The sequence below is a fragment of the Rhopilema esculentum genome, chromosome 13 (assembly GCF_057945365.1).
Source record: "Rhopilema esculentum isolate cy_ngs chromosome 13, ASM5794536v1, whole genome shotgun sequence".
In the NCBI taxonomy this organism is placed as follows: Eukaryota; Metazoa; Cnidaria; class Scyphozoa; order Rhizostomeae; family Rhizostomatidae; genus Rhopilema; species Rhopilema esculentum.
The window spans coordinates 9,542,710-9,560,898 of NC_142827.1; the positions used below are offsets into that span (position 1 = coordinate 9,542,710).

Genomic DNA, 18,189 nt, shown 5'->3' on the forward strand with positions numbered 1-18,189 from the left:
AATGCTTGAGGCTCCCAGCGACTCTCACTGTCACAGGATTGCGAGTATACCTCGCGTAGGAGTGCGACTGAATTTGTTACTTCATTTCGTAGGAACCTTACTTACAATTTCCGTCACGCGACCGCTGCGGAGGCACAATGGTCGTGGTGGTTAATTTCGACATCAATCCTTGTCTTTCCAAGGCTAATTTGCCATTTGGGCAGCCCGCGTAGTCTTTTATAACTCCTAAGGGAATTTGTTCTTGTCATCGCTTAAAAATGCTTTGAGATTTTATGTAGGCTTAAAATATTTTTAAAAGGAAAGAGAGACGGCAGAATAAAATGTGTTCTTAAAATCTAGATCGCACAGGTCAATATCAGTGTCATGTGGTCAAGCAAATTAGTCCCTTGAATGTTATGTTGACTAACAACAGCAATTCTCCGTGAAAATCAGAAATTAGGGTCTGGCTTCACATGTAAACCAATTACTGCGGATTATTTGAGAAAAGTTTTCCAACCTGTTGTTCGCAGCAACTGGGAATGTAACTGGGAGACGGTCTACAATCTGAATCTGCATACCAAGCAAAACACAACTTGTTTTTTTTCGAGAAAGAAAGCAGGATTTAAAACCGATCTCAAACGAAATAATTTGATCCCACCTAAAGAAATATGTACCATCACCGAGAGACATAGGTGCAGAGCTCTGTTGTGGTGTTTTGTAGGAAACTTGTGCGCTTTTAATTGTAGTTTGATTAGCTATGATGGTGGTTTCTTAACCCTGCCATACATAAACACGCTGTTTTGAGTAGCACACTTTGGACATTGTATGGAACTGACCCTTTCCTATTATAGATCACAACAAAATAATTGTTTGAGTAGCAACAGTTGAGGTAGAGATGCTGCATGATATCTAGGGGTGCTACGACACCCCAAAGATCCCCCTGCTTTTTATTTGACACCTCCAAAAAAGCCAACGGAGGAGGTTAATACTGACCAGCTACTGGACGGGGGTCTGCTGTATACCTAATCAATACGGGTGAAACTCACGAGAGCGCGTATTAACGCGAATGTGGAATTTACTAGGTTTTCAAAAACTCAAATTCTTTCAATTCACGTTGATTAATTCACAAAGTTAACTTCTTGAAATATAGCACTCTTCAAACAAGCCCATCGTACTCTCGGTCTACCCCTAAAAATGATGCAGAAAAGATGAAGACAGCATAAAGAAACTGGGCAATTTTGCAAACCGAACAAAACTGCTTATTGCTTCAATGTATTTCAAGATATCAGAGATTTTGTTATAACTTCGTCATGGAAGTAACTAAAACTTTATCAAATTTCTGTAATGCTACACAGTCACAAAAATCTTTATATACATATAATAACATAACGCGTAGTTTGAATAAAATCTTTGAATGTTCTGATTGATCAGCGGTGAGTTAGAACGAACATACTCTATTTACAACGTTAGGAGCATCATACTCGATGGTTAAAAACACAGACAGTACAGAAAGGGGGCAGAACAGCGGGGTGAAATCATTAAATACCTATCATAACAACACAGAAGGGGAAAGCTAAAGAGGAGACGCCCATAAAGTCCTAAATATTTCCATCTAATTTAACGAAACCAAGCTGCAATAACTTCTCATGAAAGAGGGTCTACAAATCTCTGTATGTTTTTACCAGAGGGCTCCTTGAAAAACAGCCTTTGCTGAAAGGCAACCCTCCTTAAAATATAATGAAGAAATGAAAACGGGAACTTTTGGCGGACAAAAACAAATAGCCCTCTGTCCCAAACACTATATACGGTATTGAATTCCACTCTATAGGCAAATGTTAAGGATTGATGAGGAGGAGGGGGGGGGGGGTTATCAACCTGGCCTTTGATTTTAGACTGCAGCTTTCGGTTTCTAGCGTTGTTACTCGGCTCTCGTGTGAAACCTTGGGGTGGATGATGCTAAACAAAATCATAAACATAATGACCTCCATGGTTACTGATGTTGAACATAGCCTCTCGGTCACCATTTGCATTTTTATACTATACAAAATTTTATAAAATTATTGTCAGAAAATCCGAATGATAATTACCCATTTCTTCAATTTAAATTCAAAATATTTATGCTACTAACATATATACATTTCTGAAATTTTGCTATTTGCTCTCAATCAAAACAACCCGATTAGATTCCGCAGCTCTTGTATACGACCTCGCATTCGTTGCTCCTCGGTTTGATTTGAAGAACCAAAAGCTGTGTCCATGAGCTCACGTTTTTGATCTTGCAGATCCAGCATCCTTTCTTCAATTGAATCTTTAACGACGTACTATAATAAACAGAAATCACATTTTATCATGCAAATGTTATTTAATATTTCTTGAAATGAAAACTGATGAATGTGCACCACATGAATCAATGACATGCGTCACATGTGCCAATGTAATGCATCATGTGTGCCAATAAAATGATTCAGTAGTAGTAATAAGTAGCAATAAAATGCACCAAATAAACAAAACTTTGACTACAATCCTATGATATTATTTTTTGCTGTTGAATATTCTGGCAAATACAAATTTTCCCTTAAAGGAAGATATTCGGCACTTCGTTGATCTTAAATGAATCAACCAAATGACGAGGCGTGATAAATAATTCAAATCTCATTTTGATGGAAGAAAATTTGTCAGTAAACCGTGATAATTGCAATTAAGTGAAGGCAATTATGAGTTACAATAGAATGCTTCATCTTACACGTGGCCTTCGTAGCGAATGGACAAAAAACGACGAAATATTCACAAACTCAAAAATACTAGGTTGAGTGGAGGAGTGCAGTAAGTGGGAGGAGAGTTTTTCGTGATGCAATTTCACAGCATTCCTGTGAATGAGCCATGGGAAAAGATAAATTAACTGTGAACCGGTGACATGCAGATTCAAAATAAGGTGCAGAAAATATTGTGGAAACAGAGAAAGCTGAACATCAGAGAGGTAAAACTAGTTTTTCAAAATACCTTAATTATTGTAACATCTTTCGTTTGGCCGAGCCGATGACATCTGTTAAAACACTGTTCTTCTATTGCTGGGTTCCAGGCCTGTAACAAACAAGAAATTCAAATGCTGGGAAGACAAAATATTGGCAAAAAACTAAGGTTGATAGAAAAGGTGTAGGTTCAAGGAAGTGACAATTCAGTTAGCTGTTGGAGAAGCTTTGAAATTGCTTTGGAATAAAACCTAAAATTTTCAATCAATGACAATATTTTTCCTTTGGGTCGAAGACAAAACCTTAATTCTCCTTCAAATCGGGGATGCAGTAATGTAATAAAAGCTAAATATATGTTATTGAAATTAATTCAAAGACTACAAGAAGGGTGAAGACTTTTTTCGGAAAAAGATAAAAAAATTCTGCTTGAGACGAAGAAACGTTCCCCATCCATATTGAGGGAAATTTTGAGTGACAGTATAAATACAATCCTTGATATAAATGTTCTTTGATTAAACCACCCGTTCATCTACCTATGGTATCAGGGTAGACATTATATAATAAGTTTTAATGGTGGGGCAAAATCACAGAAAGGTTAAAAGGAGACTGGTGTTGCCCCGATCCCAATGTTTCGTCCTCAATAAATATAAATTACTCAATTTAGCTGTGAAAACGATGAGTGACCTTCCTTACATATTTACAAATGGTTATGTCAACGGTAGTCATCCTAGGAATTATCCTTCTCTCCAATTACTACGACTTAGTAAACAAACGGTGTTTTAAACGATTTTTTAAAAAAACTTATACTTATAGTATCTTGTAATTTAAAACTTTGGACAATAACTGCTAATTTCTACACCTGAATATTTCCAAAAGTTTTCTCTACCAAGTGGGGGATGAAACTAGGAATCAAGAAAGTGGAGGATGTGTCTTTAGGAATCAGTGTAGCTTGGTTCCAAACTTAGTGACCAAGATAAATATCTAAAGGTCCTGGCACTGAACGTATCGCTATTTTCAAATAATCCGCAATAATATTTTCATTTCTAGAGCCAGATGTTTTTTCAGTAATAAAATATTTTGTCCTACGTTACCCTTTCTTTTGAAAACGAAAAAGACAGATAGGGAGAGGAATGTGGTATTACAGTGATACGGTGAGCTAAAGCTAACCGAGGCGACTCAATAACAGAAGAGATGTCTTTAAATGGCGTAGAAAATGCCATAACCATAATATACAAAATAAAATTCCTTGAAATAACAAAAATAAACCAAAAATAGAAGACAAAAACAATGTTTCCAAAACTGTGAATATTGAAGAATTCAACGTAACCGTACAGGGCCTGTTTTGTTGATGGCCAAAATGTTATGAAAGGTAACCTCGTATCTAATGTATCCACATGCATACTTTAACTCCTTTTAAGCTTTTCAGCACAAAATGCTAAGGCCTGAGTTACACGAAGTCGGATTGGTTTTCGCTTCGGATTGCCCACCCCAATCCGAAGCACTTCGCTTTTCCAAGTGATTACACGACTTCGGATTGAGTTTTGCTCCGCTTTGCTGATACACGATGTCAGATTGCTATGTTTCAATGTATGGACGCAGTTCATAACACAACAAATTAAAACTATTTCTGGACATACGAAAGTTAAGTCGCCACTCTTCATCATCTTCTATAAGCCCGTTCTTTAGGTTTGACCACCAGCCGCTGCAGCGACCGGGCTTAAGCCAGAAGCGACGCTGGGCCTTGTTTTTTCTTCTTTTCCTGATGCAATAGCTACAAGCAGCTATTTGTTTCATTAATAATTTTCTTCGCGCCAGATAGTTGTGAGTAATGAACTCAAACAACATGCTTTTCTGCTGCAATAAAGTGGTAAAACCCATAAGCATGCCAAGAAAAATTTTGATTAACAATTTGATGTCAGCCATGTTTATGCTGGGTATTTCCTTCTTCAAAAAGCGCGCACATTTTGCACATAACAGAGGCAACGTGATCTGCAACGAGGTTTCGGAGTGAAAATCACTTCGGATTCAGTGTTTACACGAGAAGGAATGCGAAGCGAAGTACTTCGGATTGATTTTCGTTTCACCACCAGAGCGGAGTGACTTTCACTCCGGTTACGCCCACCGAAGTACTTCGGATTGCCTCAGCGTCGTGTAACTGAAACCCCTATCCGAAGTGAAAAGCAATCCGAAGTGAACCCAATCCGACGTCGTGTAACTCGGGCCTAAGATAAGATTAGAAAGTGACGAAGCAAACAGGACAAAAATAGGCTTACAGGATCCATCAAAAAAACTCTACTAGCAGCAGTCAGTGTCAGGCCCACGCCACCAGCGTTCATGGACAGAAGCATGATGGTCGGTGATTCATCTGAGAGGTCGTTGAATGTATCAATCGCCTCAGCGCGGCTCCTTTGATTCATTGAACCATCGAGTCTGGTGTAGCGAAATCTGCGCCTGCGCAGCTGTATCTGTATCAGGTTTAGAAATGAAGTGAATTGGGAAACTATGATGCTCTTGACAGAAGGGTCCTCGGCTCGAATCTCAACCAATGACGTCATTAATGCATCAACCTGGAAACAAGAATGGACCGATGGTCGAATGAATGACGATGGCATTAAGCGTGAAATACAAAACTACAAATTAAAACTGTCTTCCCTTACACACCAAGGTGTGTACAGCTCTGTTTAGACCGATGCAGGTTAAATTTGCAGCCGTGAAAAGGTGGAACTGCGACATATTTATCATCTATAGATTTTTATATCACGGGAAAGGACAAGAGCCATGTACCAAATTAAAAATTCAGTCAACATCACTTTTAGAATCCTTTACATGGCTTTTCCTCTTCTGAAAAATTCACAATACAGTTCTCGTTCTCGTGTAATGTTTCGTTCCCAAAAAAGATAAATTTACAATTCTTTGACAAGCTTGATTTATTTTAATAATATTTTTCGAAAATGGCAGGTATTTTTACAATTTCTTACAACGTGAAGGTGAGACAGAAAAATCGAGAAAAGACATAATGAAGAAAGTTGCACAAAGTAGAAGAAGTAAGTCTATTTTCCCCACCAATAAGTATCTTTTTGTACTTCATTCGAAATTTGTTCGTCATTCGAAATAAAAATCATAATATGGAAACTAAATGCTATCATGTAACATTAGGACCTATTTTCAAGAGCTACTTAGATTACCATATTATTACGTTGTTTTTATCAACATTTGTTCTGTCTTGTCTCTTATCCTAAAAAATATTTCAGAACACATTATGTTTTAAACTCTCCACTCTTCTCGATTAGTGCATCTACTGAGAGAGCTCCTCTTGAGAAAATTCCCCTTCAACCAAAACCTTACGTAACTGTTATTTATTGTCTTTTATTACAACCATTTTTTTTTAATTTTTAGTCATTGTAGAAATTAGTTGTAATGTAGTCATAGTGAGCCATTGTATGTAGTAAAATTTTTAAACATAAAAAACTGAACTGAAATTGATAACATTGCGTTAAAAGATATCGAAGGAGTCTAAGAAGATAGCCTGCTCACCTTGGCACTCGATTCCAAGTGCTGGTTGTCATCTTCGTTGTCATCGTCGTCCGGTATTGCTATGCTTTCTGGTTGCTTTTTTTCTGGTACCTTGATCAACTGCTCTTCAGAAATAGCTCCCCGACACAGTGGGCACAGTGATTCAAGTTGTGTGTTGATAACTTCGACAATGCAAACAAAGCAAAACACATGGGCACATCTAGCAAACGAGATATTTCCAAAAATGAAAAATAGAATGATACAAGCTCAGTTTTAGGGGTAAATAGGTACAATCACATGTTTTTGTAAAAATTTGCTTTTGTAAAAATTTACTTTTGTAAAAATTTGCTTTTGTAAAAATTTACTTTTGTAAAAATTTGCTTTTGTAAAAATTTCTAAAAAGGAGTCAAAAAAATTTTATTTTGCAAAGAACCAGATATTTTCCTGTTTACATCTCAATTCAAAATCTATCATCACATGTAATATTATGCCTCTGTTACTTATTGGGATATATTTAGGAAGATCTTTTTTGTTGCAAAATTTGGTAGGTTTATGTTACAGTCGAAGGATATGCTTCTTGACTCAACATGCAGTCAAGCTGAATTGAGTACATTAAAATACATTAGCTAAAGGGAGTCATCTGATACAATGTTAGCCCAGCTTTGGTTTACAAATAAGCATAGGCCTAACGACCAGATAGGCCTAATGGTCAGATAGGCCTACTTGCCTGGTAATAACTGCATTATTAAGGTTGTCCAGGCAAATTGCACACTCCTCGCTGTCACCTGCTTCCAGCACCTGCAACAATTGCTCGATTAGTTGGCCCTCGTTTTCCTCTTTATCACCATCAGCTTCGTCCTCGATATTTGCGTTATCTGAAACGAGGTTTGTGGGAAAATTTTGTCTCTGAATATGCTTTTATGTCATCGTAAACAAAAGTTTCACGAAACTTCTTTCTTTGTTAGCTGCTGTAAAATCTTGGGAAACTACTATCAGCAGCAAAAACTTTAGGCCAAAAACGTGTTGCATCGCAGCAAATTACTATGGATAATCGTTGATGATACAACTTTTTGGTTATCTTAAGAAATTATTAAGTATAGCTTGTACCTCAGCATAAGTAATAGTTTCAAATGCTTACTGGGGCATACTTTAATTTTTTTTAAGGGATTTTGGCAAAAAATTTTGATTGGTATTTGGAACATTGAACGAAATTTCATTAGAAAAATAGCAGTTACCAAGAATACTTGGCTTTTTTGAGTCAGTTCTCTTAGAGCTCTAAGCAGACGATGAAACTACATATCGTGTACAAAAACCTAAATGCGAGTGAGGTACCTTGCTGTTGCCATTCTTCCAGCTGCGCACGCACATTGACTGCATGCTCCATCTCCCTTACGACATCTTTGCAAAGCCAAGGGTGACAGCATAATTGTCTAAGTCGCATAATGATCACCAAGATATGAGCGTAGTTTCTCAGAACACATTTTATTCCTCTTCTTAGAAACCTGAAATTAAAAGCTTGTATCGATTATCAGGAAGTGCTGCTTGTGAAGAAATACACCTATCATGTTACGTGAGCTTGCTTTTTTTAAATATTTCAATTTGAATATCTATAACCATTTGACTTTTCAAAATGCAAACTTCGTCTTATCCTCAACGATCACGCTGCATTACGTACTAACTCACCATCTCTAAGCAGGTATGTCAAATACATTTCATATTTGGCGTTGCACAGGTAAGACAAGGCACTATACCACGGACGAAGGGGCACTTAGAAAATGGACAATTTCAAAAACAAGAGAGACCCTCAGTGCCCTACGGTTCCAATGACGTCCTTAGTTTTAGTTTTTCTCTAAATCTTTCAACAAGGTAACATCCAGAGCCCTCAAGCAACTACTGGTTAATTAGGTTACCCAATTTATTCGCCATCTATCTTTAGCGTCTATTATGTAGCCTCAGATCTCTATGCTGAGCAAATAAGAATTAGGCCTCCAGTTTTACACAGAGCCTGTATTTGGATTTGCTTCTACCTAGCATCCGAAGGTAGTTTTTAGGACACTGAGAAGCTTATGCTTATCAAGCAGTGTCCTGCTCCTTCCTCTCGATGTGACGACACCTAGTGATTCCTACGCCTGGAATTACAGAGAGCTGGCGACTCTCCCCACTCTGTGTGAAAGTTTGGTTATGCCAGGGACTCGAACCACGGACCCTTGGGTCTGTAGTCAGCGCCTCTAACAACTGAGCCATCCTCGTACAAGAGCCTGTATCAAGCAAATTAAATTTTCACTGAAGCTAGACCCTCAAAAAGAGGTTACGGGCCTTCTTTCCTTACCTGGACAGTGTTAGTTTCCCTTGGTTCTGCATCATGTCGTACTTTCGTTTCTGCTCTCCTTCCAGAGTGATTTCCTGAATTATAACTCGTTTGGCAGGCAGGTCTACGATGGGTTTGCCATCAATCAAGTCAGTCTTCATGCGTCTTATGGTCATGTGTTTCATGAGTTTGCTTATCCGGCTAAATGAGTGAGAAATGAAACGAAACTTGATTTCAAAACTTAAATCAACAGAAATCAGTTAATACCAAATTAATAAAATCAACAAGAAGCATTGCACTTGAGGACGAAAATTTGATTGAATTGCAATTTGGATCCAAAATGGTAGGCAGGAAACTTTTGCAAATGGTTGCCATGAAATTCTCTTGACATTTAAAAGACGAACAGATATCTTTCTAAACTAATTCAATTACAATGTTAAAAAATCTACACTAAAAAATAAACACCATACATATGAGATAAAAAGTCTAACATCCGTAAAAAAATAACACTGAAAAGCAATTTCGATACCGATTTGTACTGACATTTTTTACCACTGAAACATTCTGCGAGCCTAAAAGATCAATTAATTGCTGGCCTATGCTACAAAAGACAGTACAACAGGCAAGCACCTGCTAATTTCAGGATCTACTACTCTATCCTTCGAAAGTCTCTCCATTTTTCTCGTTAGCTTTGTGTTGTTTCTAATTATCCATTTTTTAAAAATACTAAAATTGCTCCAAGGGAACACGAAAAATTATCCTTGATCCCGTGAGAAATATCCGAAACAGCGAAAAATCATTTTGTGCCCACCCTTTCCAAGTCTAAGTTCCAAAGTCGCATAAACTCTGCCCTGCCCCTTAGCTCTGTCCCTCCAACTCGCCTTTCCTTCCCAGAGCTTCTAAACATTTAAATGCTTTATCGCTAAAGGCCCGCGGCCTCTCCAAAAAATTACCAACTAAAAAGAGGATTCTATTCACAGAGCTGCTTTAAATTGTACTCACTTATAAGTATCTGGGTTTCTGTTTCGCATCGGTAACAGCAAAATGTCTGTCCACCATGTTTTGTCCGTGAAAGGCTCGAATCGCAAGAACTTTAAAATAGTCCACAAATCTGCCATTCTGTTTTGGATCGGCGTGCCTAGGCATTAACGTCAGAAATTTAGAAAATAAAACTGACGTTGCGACCATTTGCTTAAAAGCTTCGGGTCTTAAGAAAATGAAATAAAAAGAAGGAAAAATTGCTGAGTACAACGTTCAAGTCTTCGTGCAAAAAGGCATTTACGCTTCAAAACAGCATATCAATCTGTGCTTGACTTAAACAAATGCGGGATATTGTTAGTTAACAAAAAACAAAATATAAGCAAGAAAAAGAGACTGATATAGCAAGACTTCTATAGTGGAAGTAAGACGGGTTGACAGCAAACGATATAGAGAAATTTTAAATTTTAGATTGTTTAAATTCCTTAAAACATGTACAGATCTCTTCAGGATAAGAGAGTTTCAAATATGGAAATTGATGAAGGATGCGCTACCAACCCGTTAACACCCATCTCCTCTTTGCAGGCAGCGCCACCGTAGCAGCACTTTGTGAAGAACGGGCATTTCGTATGACGTGACCTTCGTCTAAAATGATCCTCAGCCAGGTGATTGTGTGCAAAGGAGAATTATTCTGAAAAGTATATGAAAGCAAGCTCAGCAAACCTACAGACCTGGAAGAGGCTCATTTCAAATTGACATAAAGAGCAAAAAGACTTGCCATTTAGTATTAATCGACATGGTTTTTGTAGGTTTGTCAGAAACAAAACTACGGACTCTTCAACGTCTTAATAGGAATGAAAATTATAATGCGAACTATCGACATAAATGATTTGTCAGAACTTTGAGGCCCTAATCATACTTAGCCCTGAGATTCATTGGGATGAATTCCTTATGCTTTTCGCGCTGTCACAGTATGCAACTGTAGCCATCTACAAATCCTATAAATTTCAGCATATGCGAAAGGGTTTCAAGTACTCGGCTAAAAATTGGAATGGAATCTCTATAGTGAGGCCCCTAATCTCAATCACTTTGAACAACAACAACAAATGTATTGGCAACAAAAAGGACTGGCAATATTTCTTTACTAAACACGACCCTTTGAAAGGTCGGAAACTTGTGCAAGCATTTCATGTTTTGGATATATTTCTTATTTTGATTATTTATACATTACATTTGGTTGTTTTTTATTAAAAGCTGAATTTATTTATTGAAGAGTTTTACCATGCATAAATATATGATTAAAATAAATAAATAACTGAAAAAATAAAACATTTCATAGTAAAGAAAACAACGTAATCATACTAAGTGTATAAAACGTTGAACAAAAGCCAAGAACGAAAAGTTTAATGGAACTTTCTATTCATGTGCGGAACTTTCTATCTTAATTACCATCACAACAAATTTTTGCATGCCAAATTTTTCTCTTAATCTCTTTTAATTTAGATCTGTTCAACGCAAATTCTAAACATAAATGCAGAAACATCAAATTTACTTACACATTATGCATACTTCAAACCAAAAATTTTCTAATGAACATAATTAAGGAATACCTGTCTAAAATCATAGGCAAGTGTATTGTAGGTTGTGAGGATAATGTCTTGCCGCTGCAAAAATTCAACATCTTTAACTCTGTCACCTCCATAATAAAGATACAACTGCAAATCCAATTCAGGGTCCACGTGCTGCTGGAACTGTGTCTATTGCGATAGAGAATATGAAAAAATTATCCTTTGAGGTACAGAAAAAAGTGATAGCAGAAACTTGAAACACACCAGGGTCAATAAATTACAATTAACATGGACAATCCTGTTATGAAAACATTTCAGGTTTCTAGTAGGGCTTTCTTGCAGCTACGCTTTTGAGTATCTCTGAAGATACTCAGATACCAACCAGAAGCCATCCAGCTATCTTGATCTTTAAAAGTTATTGTGAAGTTTAGCAAAACGTCAAAGGAAAAGCATCATTGATAGAAAACTGAACTAGAAATTTCTCTATGACATGTAACTCAACTCTTTTGCAAAAATCATTTTTAGTTTGCAGTCTCATAAAGTTTAATTTCTTTGCCTTCGAAACTAAGACATCTTGTTAATGCCCAGTTAAACTACAAAATATGGTGTTCCAAATTTACCTATCTTACTTCAACTGAATGGCTTTCCTCAATTTCAAGCACCACTATCGATCACTATAATCACTATATCACTATCATTATAATCACTATATCAAGATCACTATAACAGTTACAAAGACTCACTGTCCAGTTTGAAATAACAGACATGGGGCAAATTATCAGAGTAGAGGTCCCCTCGCTTGATTTGTTTCTCTGTGACAATGATTTTCGTCTGCTGCAGTCCTTGAGGCTTGGGCCTAGAGAAACGAAAACAAGCATGCAAAAAATAAACAAATAAAAGATTTAGGCCTAGAAAAGCAAACAATGAATTGATATACCTTTCACAAATAGAATAACAATCAATGGATTACATACAAATTATAACTCAAATGTCTTTGAACAGAGCTTTCAGTTTAAAAAAAAACAAATTAAGTCAAGAATTAAACTAGAAGCTTCTGTTTTAGGTTATGTGACAAATTATTTAAACTATTAAGATTAGCTATTCTTGTTAAAACCATTGATGCAAATCTTAAAAATAAGAAAGGTTAAGAACAAAATAACCTAGAACAAGCAATTTTTAAGTGAAATTTTGATATTTTTATTAAGGCTTTTGATACATTTAAATAACAATGGTATTGATGCAATATCCATTGAATCCATGTAAAGCAATAGATTTTGACAAACCAAGAATGCAAATCTACATAAATGTATTTTGGATTATTGTTAAAAATGATCGAGAAGCATCTCAGATAAATGTGAAAAATTTGTAAAATATATTAGAGTACATTCCTAATTTCTAAATTTTCCAAGACCATTTAATTCCTTTTTTTAAAAAAGGCAGAATTTGCATTGACGCTTATCCTCTTTTATGTTTTTTTAAATTGGTGCATATAAAGGCTGGCAGAAATAGTGGATAGAGTAACAGTAAAAGCAACCCACTGTCTACAATGTTTGCAATCTCTTTGCTGATGCAGTGCTTCTCCATTTCTTCATCGCTGTCTGAAAAAAGCAAACAGTCTTCCTCTGTCTTTAACTGTTTGGGTTCATCTTTCACTTTTCCCTTTTTGCTTTTCTTCTTCATCTTTGACAAAGCCTTTTCATTTTTCCTTGGGAATTATTCAAAATGTTAACATATTATAATTTAGAAATCAGCTGAAATAAACAATATGCTTGTAAGAAATGCCTAAGATTAAACGAAACAGTTAAACTAACTGGTTTGACATTTGAGCTTTCAAGACACTCACTTTATCTCTTTTAGAAAAATCTGCCTGAATTTGAATCCCGGTTGCTTTACATCCTTGTGCCTAAATAATAAATATATTTATATTTATATATATATTAAATTTAAAAGAAAATTAGTAATCTGCAGTCTCTTAGCACAAACGGGGTGACTATTTTTGGGGGGGGGGGGAGATCTGTCCTAAAGAGTAAAAATACAAATGCAGATTAACACTGCAGAGAACAACCAAGGACAGGAAATTACATACAATGAAGCCTTAAAGTGAAAGGTGAAGAAATTTGTCATTAGTCCTTGCGAATAAACAAGGATCATATCAAGAGCCAGAAAAATAAAATGATAACAATGCCATAGAAAATATTTCAATCCAATATGACTTCAAATATTGTAAACAGTCTTTCATACGAAAAGAGCCCCATCAAATTTCACCATATTATTAGGCACAGTTATGTACACAGCTTGGTTGGAAAGAGTGCTTCCAAGTATTCTCACACAAAGGAATTTGTTATTTTAATAGAGATGGGTAATTTTGTTGGCAACATCTAGGTTTCATGACACATAAGGCCCCTTGAGGAGAAGAAGAACAGCTCATAAGGCCACCTTAGGGAAAGGGAAAGCCATTTAAAAGTGCCTGCGAATTGAGAAGCTACAAATGATACAGTCTAAACATTAACAGATTTTGGATTCTAACAGGTAATTCATCAGAGTCAAATAATGACATCAATTAATCGATACTGAGTTGGGACTCCTTGAAACAAAATATTATTTACCTTTTCCATGTTATTCGATATCTTACCCCTCCAATACTGGGAAGAAAGCCTGCAATATTTCAGTGTTTTAAAGATAATATTTCTAGCTAAGGGAAATTGACAGATAGAAATAATTTCTAAAAGGAAAGCTATTATTTAAATTGACATACGTTACTTTTTGTGGCTTAAAAAAACCTTCCTTCTTCCTCTTAAATTTAACAACTTTCACTTCATCAGCATCGTCATCAACAGCCTGGCCATTGCTTCTCCTTGCTTGCATGACAGGGTCACCTTCCACAGAGTAACTCTTTCTGTCTGCATCAGGTGCATTTGGTCGCTACAAGAATAAAAATACAAGGTACAATTATTTCTTTTATCCTTCAGACAAGAAAAATACAAAGTTACACAAACGTCTTATTCAGCCAATTTTGACAAGTTTGGCAAACATCTTTTCATTTAGTAAAATTTTTTTCATTTATTCCTAACATAAATCCAACAAAAACTGCTCATGATTGCCAAACCTACTAGATTTTGAATGCAAATAAAGAATCATTACACTGTAACATACAAACATCAAACATTGAACAACTTTGATCAAGATTTCTGTATAGCCATCAAACATATTTATGTCTACAAGAACAATGTGGTTCTATACAATCTTGAATAATGATATAGTATTAGTATCAATCAACTAGAGTATAGGCTTGAATTGCAATGGGTACTTTAACAATAGCATGTAGTAACTGGGTCATTCAATATCAATGAGGGAAACCCTTGTCTCGAGGCTGTTTCATTTTTTAAAACTTTGTTAGGGATCACAAGAAAATAAAAGCCTTAAAATTTAAACCAACCATATTATACGAGATTGAATGCACTACTAGAACTAACTAAGATATAGCTCTGAAGTTTTCCGGATTTTACATTCTTCTGATCCCTAACATGGGTGCCAAAAATGAAACAATTCTGAGGCAGTGCGTTACATTTTAAAAAATTTTGTCTCCCTCTCACATGGAATGACTCAACTGCATCCTTATTTTTCTAACTCTGTGCCTTTTAAATTCATTTCTGCATTTAGAAAACAATCTGGTAATTAATTAATACTTCAGTTCACCTTTCTAGATTTCTTAAACATTGGCTTTCCTCCAATATGATTACCAAGGATGAGAGAAATTGCAACCAAGGTCTTACCAAGACCCATATCATCAGCAAGAATGCCTCCCTTCATTGGCAATGGCTTTTCAGCCTGTGACACCAAGGTTGCTTGATTGAAGTACCCACCGGCTGTTCTTGACCAAAATGGTGCCATATTTTCATTGTTCTCTCTCTTAGTCATCCAACTGAGAGCCATTCTCTGATGCTTCAGCAGAGCTGTTGTGATTGCCTAAACCAGAAAAGTAAACATATCCATACAGGTTTGGAAAGGGCTTCTATCTTGTGCAAAAATCACAAAACAATGAAAGCAATAACATTCCAAAAATGCAGAGGTTATAATCAATAAGCATATATTTTATATATTTATGCATAAATATATAATTATATTTCTATACAAAAGAGATTATAATATCTTACAGAGTCAGAGGTGTAATGTTATCTTGCTGAAATATTTATTTAATCAATTTGGCCTTAGAAAAGCAACAGAAAATTATCCCTCTCTTTCATTCTGACATGGTCCTGGTTTCTGATAAAATGAGCAAAGAGAAAGATTCTTTGGAAAGGATCCTCTGTTATCAATGGTTAGATGTAAGCCATTTAAAAAGGGCTTTGGTGAATATCTCATTTCCCATGCAACATACAATGTTCGCACATCATTACAAGAACAATCAAAGTGTGAAGCTCAAACAAGAGCGAAAAGGTAATGAAACAAACAGAAAATATATAACTGTAAAATATGCCTTGCAAATGTTGATGACAAGAAGCAAGAAAGAAACAGCATCCCAAACATGAGCAAAATTTAGATATCGCAGATATTGTAAGAGGTCCTAAAGGGTTTAAGATTGCACATTAATACACATTGAATACACATTAATAATGGACAGGAAATACTTTAACTTATGCCATAAAAATCAAGAATATTTTGATCCTATAGACTAAAACAGGTACACGAAATAGAATATTTTTACAAAAGACAACATACATTAGTTTCCATTATTTCTTCACTTTTGTCAAAGTCTACCATTTCCTCGAAAAGCTGGTCCATCCTATTCATTGGCTGAAACAAAAATATAATTGATATTCACAAAAAGCAATAAATGGCAAACCTTTTGGATAAATGTAGTTGATTTCAATGGATTTTTTGCATCAACTAAATTCAACCTGATCATTGTGACATAAGTTATGTACAGTTGAAAAGATTAAACAAATATCAATGTGGTTGTGCAACAAAAACAGTAAGTTAATAAAATCATATGCGAAAACACCTTTAGGACACAACAAAAAAGATGGATATTTCCATAAATGAATCAGAAATCTGCTAAAAGACCAGCATGGCACAAAACATACCACAAGTGGAGGGACAGAAGGTTTCTGCAACATATCATCTTGCCGAGAGCAAGCTTCGTATTCTTTTCTCCATTGCGATTTTGGAGACTGAAAGAAATTATGAAAGACTTCATCGTCGATGTCGTTTTCTGGTGGCAACGGTTTAGTTTTAGGTTGACAAACGTCTGTCTGTCGGGCATTGCCTTGTTGCGCATTACTAGAATGTGCATCGCAGGGATGTGTTACAGTAGCTGCAGAAGCATGTACATGTTGAATTTGCTGTATCATCAACACCGTAGTAGTTACCACAAGTCCATTTTCTGGATTGTCCAGCAATCTGTTTTCACCAGTGGCGGTTGTTGTTTGATGATGAGCCAGCTCAGTTATGTGGCCTTGTGCCTCGGAAACACCATTCACTCCATCTGGAAACATTTTATTTTTCTTTAACACATCTAAGAGCTATTAAATCCAAGGGCTTTTCAAGGTATCTACAAGTCAAAATGGTTTTTTATCACCTCTTCACATGATAATTAAAAGCGCGCGAAAACAAGGTGCGATGTCGATGTTGTGTTGAGATTCTTCATGTAGAGAGGCGCTGCCTCGTGTATGCACAGTCTCGTTTCAAAGTAAGACACAATTTTACAATGAGTTTCTATATCATTGCAATTTTATATTTAATATCAGATGCTTTTTGTTGCAATTTGCAATCTATATTTTGCAAACTTTTATACCTTTGCGTGCGAAGCCTTTTAGTTTATGTTCAACGTTCACCTTCTGCAACAGAAAAAGCATTCACGTGCGACTCGACCCTTAAAACAGAGAGCCTCATTTTTATCATTTTTGCGCCAATTCTGATAACAGTGTCTCGACTTAATGAAAGCACATAGAGATAGGAATTCCTATCTCTATGTGAAAACATCAGCCAATGCATCTGGAAAAAGCCATTCAGCCTCTGTTAAAGACATCCCGTTGATTTTGCAATTTTTTACCAGCAATTAGCTTATACGATCCTGTCCTGAAAGCCTTTTCATGATTGATTAGGTTTGCCTAATTTCTTTGATAATTTGCGAAACTGATACAGTGTTTTCTCCTGTTCAGCCATTTTGCTCGGCAGAAGTGTGGCCATAGAAGTAGACTGGAAGCTAGACATGATCGCTGATGGACCCAGATAATGTTAATTATACGACTTTTTTAAGCTCAGATTTGGTTTTATCGTTATGATTTTAGGCGGGATACCATTTTTCATATTGTTTGAGCTTGTATTTTAGATTTTACCGAGAAATGAAGTTTGAAAACTTGTAAGGGATACCCCCCTAGTCGCCAATCACGGTCAAATCCCTTATAAAGTTTTTATCTTCGTGTCGTCATAAAATCAATATCGTGAGCAATATCATAATGTAAACTTACAAGTAGACTAAAATCATTGCTGTCAATCCGAATCTGAGGTCAAAAATTTTGTACAAGAGAATTTGAAGAATTTTTCAAAATGAGGCCGTAAGTCGAATTGGTGTAAAGGCATCAAATCCCCTTTTAGGTGTTAAATAGGTGATCTCGCCTTTTTTGCCCACTGCCACTTTAGAATCGGTGCCGCGGGCCCTGCTAAATACACTGAAAATACACCGTATATACACTGAAAATATAAATTAAAACTTTTCTTAATCACTGAAGTTGGAAAATTTTGAAAATTGCCTCTATTTCTTCTTCAAATTCATATAATTTTGGTGTTTTTATTTATGCTGGCTCTCTTGCTGTATTCAAAAGGGGCGGTACCATGCTATTGTCAATTCAATGATTCAATGATTAACTCGTGA

General features: G+C 36.0%; 1 protein-coding gene across 1 annotated transcript; it reads right to left on the bottom strand.

Annotated features, from left to right (window-relative positions):
* Nucleotides 1-384: 384 nt before the first annotated feature.
* LOC135691989 (DNA-dependent ATPase/E3 ubiquitin-protein ligase HLTF) lies at nucleotides 385-16,992 on the bottom strand. The gene is made up of 17 exons (XM_089112017.1): nucleotides 16,400-16,992; nucleotides 16,035-16,109; nucleotides 15,012-15,281; nucleotides 14,071-14,237; nucleotides 13,159-13,218; nucleotides 12,854-13,020; nucleotides 12,059-12,171; nucleotides 11,358-11,504; nucleotides 10,306-10,438; nucleotides 9,772-9,907; nucleotides 8,791-8,970; nucleotides 7,794-7,963; nucleotides 7,189-7,336; nucleotides 6,483-6,681; nucleotides 5,222-5,515; nucleotides 2,980-3,060; nucleotides 385-2,300 (listed from the first exon to the last, which is right to left on the bottom strand). The coding sequence occupies exons 1-17, from the start codon at nucleotides 16,808-16,810 to the stop codon at nucleotides 2,145-2,147; spliced, it is 2,907 nt and encodes a 968-aa protein (XP_088968143.1). The 5' UTR covers nucleotides 16,811-16,992; the 3' UTR covers nucleotides 385-2,144.
* Between the last annotated feature and the right edge of the window lie 1,197 nt (nucleotides 16,993-18,189).

Excerpts from the sequence above, each read along its gene's own strand:
- LOC135691989 (XM_089112017.1), bottom strand. The coding sequence starts at position 16,810 with ATGTTTCCAGATGGAGTGAATGGTGTTTCCGAGGCACAAGGCCACATA. Across the intron at positions 13,021-13,158 it reads ATTTTTCTAAAAGAGATAAA|GAAAAATGAAAAGGCTTTGT; the intron begins GTGAGTGTCTTG and ends ATAATTCCCAAG. Across the intron at positions 5,516-6,482 it reads ACTTGGAATCGAGTGCCAAG|GTTGATGCATTAATGACGTC; the intron begins GTGAGCAGGCTA and ends TCTTGTTTCCAG.